Consider the following 9,724-nt stretch of genomic DNA (forward strand, 5'->3'; position numbering starts at 1 on the left):
GTGTATGGTGTTAGAAAGTGTTCTAGTTTCATTCTTTTACAAGTGGTTGACCAGTTTTCCCAGCACCACTTGTTAGGGAGGTTGTCTTTTTTCCATTGTATATCCTTGCCTCCTTTGTCGAAGATAAGTTGTCCAAATGTTCATGGATTCATCTCTGGGCTTTCTGTTCTGTTCCATTAATCTATATTTCTGTCTTTGTGCCAGTACCATACTGTCTTGATGACTGTGGCTTTGTAGGAGAGTCTGAAGTCAGGCAGGTTGATTCCTCCAGTTCCATTCTTCTTTCTCAAGATTACTTTGGCTATTCGAGGCTTTTTGTATTTCCATACAAATTGTGAAGTTATTTGTTCTAGTTCTGTGAAAAATACCGTTGGTAGCTTGATAGGGATTGCATTGAATCTATAGATTGCTTTGGGTAGAATAGCCATTTTGACAATATTGATTCTTCCAATCCATGAAAACAGTATGTTTCTCCATCTGTTTGTGTCCTCTTTGATTTCTTTCATCAGTGTTTTATAGTTTTCTATGTATAGGTATTTTGTTTCTTTAGATAGATATACTCCTAAGTATTTTATTCTTTTTGTTGCAATGGTGAATGGTATTGTTTCCTTAATTTCTCTTTCTGTTTTTTCACTGTTAATGTCTAGGAATGCAAGGGATTTTTGTGTGTTGATTTTATATCTTGCAACTTTACTATATTCTTTGATTAGCTCTACTAATTTTCTGGTAGAGTCTTTAGGGTTTTCTATGTAGAGGATCATGTCATCTGCAAACAGCGAGAGTTTCACTTCTTCTTTTTCCTATCTGGATTCCTTTTACGTGTTTTTCTGCTCTGATTGCTGTGGCCAAAACTTCCAACACTAAGTTGAATAGTAGTGGTGAGAGGGGGCACCCGTGTCTTGTTCCTGATTTCAGGGGAAATGCTTTCAATTTTTCACCATTGAGGGTGATGCTTGCTGTGGGTTTGTCATATATAGCTTTTATTATGTTGAGGTATGTTCTTTCTATTCCTGCTTTCTGGAGAGTTTTAATCATGAATGGGTGTTGAATTTTGTCAAAGGCTTTCTCTGCATCTATTGAGATAATCATATGGTTTTTATCGTCCAATTTGTTAATGTGGTGTATTACATTGATTGATTTGTGGATATTAAAGAATCCTTGCATTCCTGGGATAAAGCCCACTTGGTCATGGCGTATGATTTTTTTAATATGTTGTTGGATTCTGTTTGCTAGAATTTTGTTAAGGATTTTTGCATCCATGTTCATCAGTGCTATTGGCCTGTAGTTTTTTTTTTTTTCTGGGGCATCTTTGTCTGGTTTTGGAATTAGGGTGATGGTGGCCTCATAGAATGAGTTTGGAAGTTTACCTTCTTCTGTAATTTTCTGGAAGAGTTTGAATAAGATAGGTGTTAGCTCTTCTCTAAATTTTTGGTAGAATTCAGCTGTGAAGCCATCTGGTCCTGGGCTTTTGTTTGCTGGAAGATTTCTGATTACAGTTTCGATTTCCTTGCTTGTGATGGTTCTGTTAAGATCTTCTATTTCTTCCTGGTTCAGTTAGGGAAAGTTATACTTTTCTAAGAATTTGTTCATTTGTACCAAGTTGTTCATTTTATTGGCATAGAGCTGCTGGTAGTAGTCTCTTATGATCCTTTGTATTTCAGTGTTGTCTGTTGTGATCTCTCCATTTTCATTTCTAATTTTGTTAATTTGGTTCTTCTCTCTTTGTTTCTTAATGAGTCTTGCTAATGGTTTGTCAATTTTGTTTATTTTTTCAAAAAACCAGCTTTTAGCTTTGGTGATTTTTGCTATGGTCTCTTTAGTTTCTTTTGCGTTTATTTCTGCCTTAATTTTTAAGATTTCATTCCTTCTACTAACCCTGGGGTTCTTCATTTCTTCCTTCTCTAATTGCTTTAGGTATAGAGTTAGGTTATTTATTTGGCTTTTATCCTGTTTCTTCAGGTAAGCCTGTAATGCTATGAACCTTCCCCGTAGCATTGCCCTTACAGTGTCCCATAGGTTTTGGGTTGTTGTGTTTTCATTTTCATTCATTTCTATGCATATTTTGATTTCTTTTTTGATTTCTTCTATGATTTGCTGGTTATTCAGAAGTGTGTTATTTAACCTCCATATGTTGGAATTTTTAACAATTTTTTTCCTGTAATTGAGATCTAATGTTACTGCACTGTGGTCAGAAAAGATGACTGGAATGATTTCAATCTTTTGAATTTTCCAAAACCAGATTTATGGCCCAGGATGTGATCTATTCTGGAGAAGGTTCCGTGTGCACTTGAGAAAAAGGTGAATTTGACTGTTATGGGGTGAAATGTCCTATAGATATCAATTAGGTCTAGCTGGTCCATTGTGTCATTTAAGGTTTGTGTTTCCTTGTTAATTTTCTGTTTAATTGATTTATCTGTAGTTGTGAGTGGGGTATTAAAGTCTCCCACTATTATTGTGTTACTACTAATTTCCTCTTTCATACTCGTTAGTGTTTGCTGTACATATTGCGGTGCTCCTATGTTGGGTGCATATATATTTATAATTGTTATATCTTCTTGGATTGATCCTTTGATCATTATGTAGTGTCCTTCTTTGTCTCTTTTCACATCCTTTATTTGAAAGTCTATTTTATCTGATATGAGTATTGCGACTCCTGCTTTCTTTTGGTCTCCGTTTGCGTGAAATATTTTTTCCAGCCCTTCACTTGTAGTCTGTATGTGTCTCTTGTTTTGAGGTGGGTCTCTTGTAGACAGCACATATAGGGGTCTTGTTTTTGTATCCATTCAGCCAATCTTTGTCTTTTGGTTGGGGCATTCAACCCATTTACATTTAAGGTAATTATTGATAGGTGTGGTCCCGTTGCCATTTACTTTGTTGTTTTGGGTTCACGTTTACACAAGCTTTCTGCATTTCCTGTCTAGAGAAGATCCTTTAGCATTTGTTGAAGAGCTGGTTTGGTGGTGCTGAATTCTCTCAGCTTTTGCTTGTCTGTAAAGCTTTTGAATTCTCCTTCATATCTGAATGAGATCTTTGCTGGGTACAGTAATCTAGGTTGTAGGTTATTCTCTTTCATTACTTTCACTATGTCCTGCCATTCCCTTCTGGCCTGGAGGGTTTCTATTGATAGATCAGCTGTTATCCTTATAGGAATCCCTTTGTGTGTTATTTGTTGTTTCTCCCTTGCTGCTTTTAATATTTGTTCTTTGTGTTTGATCTTTGTTCATTTGATTCATATGTGTCTTGGGGTGTTTCGCCTTGGGTTTATCTTGTTTGGGACTCTCTGGGTTTCTTGGACTTGGGTGGCTATTTCCTTCGCCATGTTAGGGAAGTTTTCAGCTATTATCTCCTCGAGTATTTTCTCATGGACTTTCTTTTTGTCTTCTTCTTCTGCGACTCCTATGATTCGAATGTTGGGGCATTTCACATTGTCCCAGAGGTCCCTGAGGTTGTCCTCATTTCTTTTGATCCTTTTTTCTTTTTTCCTCTCTGCTTCATTTATTTCCATCATTCTATCTTCTACCTCACTTATCCTATCTTCTGTCTCCGTTATTCTACTCTTGGTTCCCTCCAGCGTGTTTTTGATCTCATTTATTGCATTATTCATTTTTAATTGACTCTTTTTTATTTCTTCTAGGTCTTTATTAAACATTTCTAGCATATTCTCAATCTTTGTCTCCAGGCTATTTATCTGTAACTCCATTTTGCTTTCAAGATTTTGGATCATTTTTATTATCATTATTCTAAATTCTTTTTCAGGTAGATCCCCTATCTCCTCCTCTTTTGTTTGACTTGGTGGGCATTTTTCATGTTCCTTTACCTGTTGGGTATTTCTCTGCCTTTTCATCTTGTTTAGATTGCTGTGTCTGGAGTGGGCTTTCTGTATTCTGGAGGTCTGTGGTTCCTTTTTATTGTGGAGGTTTTACCCAGTGGGTGGGGTTGGACGATTGGCTTGTCAAGGTTTCCTGGTTAGGGAAGCTTGCATCGGTGTTCTGGTGCATGGAATTAGACTTCTTCTCTCTGGAGTGCAATGGAGTGCCCAGTAATGAGTTTTGAGATGGTTCTATGTGTTAGGTGTGACCTTGGGCAGCCTGTATGTTGACTTTCAAGGCTATGTTCCCGCGTTGCTGGAGAATTTGCGTGGTATGTCTTGCTCTAAAACTTATTGGCTCTTGGGTGGTGGTTGGTTTCAGTGTAGGTATGGAGGCTTTTGGATGGTCTCTTACTACTTAATGTTCCATGTAGTCAAGAGTTTTCTGGTGTTTTCAGGTTTTGGTCTTCAGTCTCCTGCCTCTGGATTTCAGTTTTATTTTTCCAGTAGTCTCAAGACTTCTCCAACTATACAGCACTGATAATAAAACCTCTAGGTTAATGGTGAAAAGATTCTCCCCCATGAGGGACACCCAGAGAGGTTCACAGAGTTACATGAAGAAGAGGAGAGGGAGGAGGCAGATAGAGATGAGCAGGAGGAGAAAAAGTGGACTCAAGTGGAGAGAGACAAATCTATGCAGTTGTCTGTTCCCAGAGTGTTCTCCGTAGCCCAGACACCCACAAAGATTCACAGAATTGGATTGGGAAGAGAAGGGGAAAGGAGGAAATAGAGGTGTTCTGAGGTAGAGAACGGAGAGTCAAGATTTGGAGAGAGTAATCAACACACTCCTGAATAAAAATGGGAGCTGAATATTGGATTCTTAAATGTCCACAATTTATATCATATACTGAAAAACAAAGATTAGAAATCTAGAGTAGAGGTTAGACTCTTAAAATACAATATTAAAAACAAAAACCAAAACACAAAAAAATTTTTAGAAACATATATGAAGTTCGGTTTAAAAATAGGGCTTCCCTTTTTTTTGTAAGGTTATAGTGTAATGAAAATGAAAATTAAGGAGTAGTAGAGGAGTAATAGATGACTTTATAAGGAAATAAGAGAAAAAGAAAAACAAAAAGTAGAAGAGAAAAAGGAAAAAATAAAAACAAGAAAAAAATTTTTTTCCTAATTAAAAAAATCGTAAAAATCTATGAAAATGAAAGTTAAGGAGTAATGGGGGAGTAATAGGGAATTTTAAAAGAAAATAAAAGCGAAAAAAGAAAAAAAATTTTTTTTCACTTAAAACAACAAAGTAAAAATATATCTAGGAATTTCTCTGGAGCTGTTGCGGTCAGTTTGGGTTCGGCTCTGTTTCAGATAGCTCCTCGTTCCAGCTTACACTTCTCTATATCTACAGGCCCCTTCCGGTGTAGTCGGTGTTTTCTACAGGGATTTTAATCTGTTGCACCAGTCCCTTCTGAAGCGGTTCCCTTTGTTTATTTGGCTTCTGTTTGCCGGTCTCTTCAGTGCCTCTTTTCCACCCTGACACAGGCGGGCAGAGGTGGTCTCTTATTCAGGTTGCTGGTTCCGTCGCGCTGCGGGGTGGGGCTGGCGCTGCTTTCCCGTCTACGCTACTCAGGTTCCCTGCTCTATATGGAGTGTGCCCTGCGCTGCGCGCGCTTCCAGCCCTCGGGCGTTCCACAAAAGTGCAGAACACAAAGCTGCACCTGCTTTTTGTGCCTTCCCGGTCCGAGCGGCTCAGGCAGCCAGGCGCTTGACAGGCGCTCTCTTCCCGGGTGCGGGGTGTCTTCTGCCCTGCGCGGTCCCAGTCTCAGTTTCCGCCCACGCCAGTCGGGTGCGTGCGCCTTCTGCCCTCCCCATCCCCAGCCCCAGTCCCCGCCTGCCCCGGTCGGGTGCCTGCGCCCTCTGTCTCGCCGCAGCCCTCCTGGTGGATGTCGACCATCCAGAATCTCAGGAGGTCTTTGATTAGAAACTGGAGGCCTGTTTGCAGTGCGGTAGTGGATGCGGTCCTTGGGGCCGAGCCTGCCCCTTTCCCCTCCCCCCTGCCTCCTGCCTGCCGGGGCTGGGCCGGTCCGCTGCCTGTGAGCTCTTCTCTGGACTTGCTCAGTCCCTTTGTTCTGCGAATGGCTGGCAATGTTCGGGCTGGTTAATTATCTCTCTCTCTCTCTCTCTTGCTATCCCACAGTTTAAGTTGATATCTCACAAAAGCTCCCTCCGCTTGTCCTAGGGCACTCAGGCCCGGTCTTTACCCTAAGCAATGCCGCCCGCTCCTCTCTGTTACGCCCCCACTTGCTGGTGGCAGATGTAGGCGTCTGGGGTACCTTTTCTGCTGGGAGTTGCTTTTAGGCACGTAATCTGTGGGTTTTATTTATTCTTCCCCTCCCAGTCAGGTTGCCCTCCGAGATTCAAAAACTTCCCCCAGACCCGCCAGTGCGAGGGTTTCCTGGTGTTTGGAAAATTCCTCTATTAAGACTCCCTTCCTGGGACGGATCTCTGTCCTTAGCTCTTTTGTCTCTCTTTTTATCTTTTATATTTTGTCCTACCTCCTTTTGTAGACAATGGGTTGCTTTTCTGAGTGCCTGATGACCTCAGCTAGCGATCACAAGTTGTCTTGTGAAGTTTGCTCTGCGTTCAGTTATTCTTTTGATGAATTTGTAGGAGAGAAAGTGGTCTCCCCGTCCTATTCCTCTGCCATCTTGGCTCCTCCTTCTAATCATTATAATCTTATAAGATTATAACATTATAATCTTCTAAGCAAGCAGTCAATCTATGCCTGTGGCCTTTTCCTTTTTGGCTTTTTACAGTGCTTATGGTCATGTCCTGGGCTGAAGCAGTCATGAACATTTCTGATGCCCTCCCAAGCATAAGACCACTTGCGTGGTGGATGGTCTGTCACAAACCTGAACAGGCCTTTCATTCCTGGTTGATCATAAGGTTCCCAATGCCCAGGAGGCAGAGTTGGCCTTGGCTTTGGGGGATCTTTCTTAATAGGATTGGGCTTTTCTAGGGAGGCCTGGTCACTGCATGTTACGTTCCCAAGAAGTAGCAGGAAACCCAATAACAGTAAGACAGAAAGAGAAAGGGGACATATTGGGCCCCCAGGGCAACCCAGAGGGGAAGAACTGCCTTGCAGGTTCCTCTCTCATCCCGTGACCTTGTCACGGTCTGGGCATGTCCCAGCGGGTCCCGACACAAATGGGTGCCACCTATTAAGGGGAATGAAGCTACAAACTTAGCTCATGCTATAGATTAAAATAAAATTGGATCTTTACCTAAAACTACATCAAAGGTAGACTGCAACTTCAATAAAGATCTAAGATCTAAATGATAAACATAAAACAATACAATAAATAGAAGACAATAATTGTGTAATCTCAGAGTAGGAAATGACACTGTTGATAGAACTTTATATACACATATTTTTTTAAATTGTGATTTTTCTTTTATGACAGCATAAAGGTTTTTATTCAGTGAAAGATGTCATGACAAAGTTAACTGACAAGTAACAGACTGGGAGAAATTATTTGCATGGTCTACATCCAACAATGGACTAATAGAAATATACAAGGAACTATTTCCAAAAAATTAGCTGAAAAATGGAAAATGTATTTGAACAGGCAATTATGGAATAGATAATCAATATACTTCAGAGACATACACAGAAATGTTCAAACTTATTAGGGAAAAACAAATGGAAGTAACAGTGAAATGGACTAGATAAGCTAGGCATTGGTTGGGGTGGATGAGGGTTTAGGAAATTCTTTGGGTATAAAATTAAAGTATAGTATAGTAGTACAGCTGTCCCAAAGAGCAATCTCAGTATTTTGTCAAATCAAGCATACACATACCCTACCAGCAGGCAACTCTAATTCTGTGTTTAGATCCTCCAAAAAACACTTCTCATATTTCCCTAGTGGATGTAAAAGGATGTTCAGTGGAGAATTGCAAACAATCTGAACATCCATTACTGGGGAAGCACATAGGTACACAGAGTAGGTGCACATCAGTGGCACAGTTGCAAGCACTGAGCTAGATATATTAAATACATAAAGCAGGATGGATGCTAAGTGAAAAAGGGAAGAAACAGAATGAGATCTACCACATAATAGCACTTACATAAAAGAAAACTACATGCACACAAAAATAATTTTATGATGCATATTTTTAAGAACATATACAAATTAAGAAATACAGTGTAAACTCATTAGAACAATTTTCTAGTGGGTGAGGGACAGAGAGATGGGAATGAAGAATAAGGATATAAGTTAATCAATCAACCATTCCAATAAAATGTGCATAGACCAATAAGGATAATATGCCATGAAGTGAGGAACCTGATTAACTCAGATCTTTACAATTGGAACTTAAAAAAAAATAATCCTTGTTATCCTGGGTGTTGATAATCTCAAGTCAGCAAAAAGTTTGGAGAAGTCTATGAAGAGTAATAGAAGATCACATAACTGTCTATGAGAACAGGAAACATCTTGGGAAGAGTGAAGGCACAGAAAAGAACAGAAGATCTGAGGGGGAAAAAATGGTTTCTGTATTTCTGACTTCAGAAGATAAAAAGAAAGTTAGAAAAGGGAAAATTAAATCATTTTTAAAATAGGAACCAGGCTTAGACTGCTAGGTAGCTTCCAGGGTTGAACAGGGCAGGAGCCACAGATGCACTCCTCTTTGTGTAGAGGTTTCAGGCCAGCCTCTACTCTTGTTCACAAAAGAATGTATTTTTCAAAAAATGTATAATGTGACAGAGATTGGTTCAGTCTTCGGTTTAGAGGGAAGGGGAAACCATGAGAGAATTTGCAGGGAGACCTTGTCTTTCCTCTTCTTTCCCTTCCTCTACTCTCATTCTTCCTCCACATGCCCTGGTTAACTTGCTATGTTTTCATATTTATTATAAATGCAGAACATGGTAAAAAGCAAATAGCAGTTACAGTAGTTAGTTCTACTTCTACTTGAAGTAACAGAAAAACTCAATTCAAACTTTATTAAATAAAAAGGGGGATTTATTGGTTCATGTAATCAAAAAGTTCTGCATGGGTCCTGCAGACAGTACTCATGCCAAGGCTCAAAGGGTATAATCAGGATGGAAGGAGTTTCTTAATTTCTAACTCTGCTTTCCTCTCTGCAGACTGCATTTTCAGCAGACTGCTGACATACAGTTTCAAGATGACTGCAGTAGCTCAGCACACATGCTTCCAAGTTCAAATTTCAAGGTGTAGCAGGTGGAGGAACATGAAATGATGTCTCTTTGCTGGTGGTTCCCTCAAGTGTCCTGAGATTCTGCCTGAATCGGCCCAGGTTACATGCCCACCTACTGCTGACAGCTCTATTCAAGAGACATTCTTCACCTCAGAGTCAAAGCTAGACCTTTTACTGCACCCCCCTAATCACATGGAATAAGAATGGGAATAGATGAATTCCCACGTGGGACTCTTGCAAAAGGTAGAATATACACAAGGGAGACAAACAATGAATGTACCTAGAGTAATTTTCAAAAGTTTTTTCTTTTAGTATTTTCATTTATCATTCACTTTTCTTTTAAACTTACTTTTCCTAAAGCAGGTGAAAATCCTATCTCTGATCTCCCAGATTTACTAAAGGAATCCAACATATCACCGTACACTCTTCAATAACCTCCACATTCTCAAGGAAAGGGGATCAAATATTGAAGAAAAAGATATATACATATATATATTTCTTGCTCTTCTCTCTTGATGAAAACACATATAAAATTGAATCAAATAAGAATGTGTCACATTTAGTTTTCAATTCTGTTAAGATTTCATAATAACATAATACTGAAGTGAAGTGAAGGTCACTCAGTCATGTCTGACTCTGCGACCACATGGACTATATACAGTCCATGGAATTCTCCAGGCCAGAATACTG

At 39.6% G+C, this 9,724-nt stretch overlaps 1 protein-coding gene across 1 annotated transcript in view; it reads left to right on the forward strand.

The window, feature by feature from the left end:
• The window catches only part of FLG2 (filaggrin 2), a 30,524-nt gene extending 24,726 nt beyond the window's left edge, over window positions 1–5,798 (forward strand). The window contains exons 3-4 of the mRNA XM_065946674.1: window positions 4,072–4,140; window positions 5,386–5,798. Coding sequence (XP_065802746.1) covers window positions 4,072–4,140; window positions 5,386–5,798 — 482 coding nt within the window. The remainder of the gene's footprint in view (window positions 1–4,071; window positions 4,141–5,385) is intronic.
• Window positions 5,799–9,724: the final 3,926 nt, after the last annotated feature.

This window comes from Muntiacus reevesi, chromosome 1, assembly GCF_963930625.1.
Source record: "Muntiacus reevesi chromosome 1, mMunRee1.1, whole genome shotgun sequence".
Taxonomy (NCBI): Eukaryota; Metazoa; Chordata; class Mammalia; order Artiodactyla; family Cervidae; genus Muntiacus; species Muntiacus reevesi.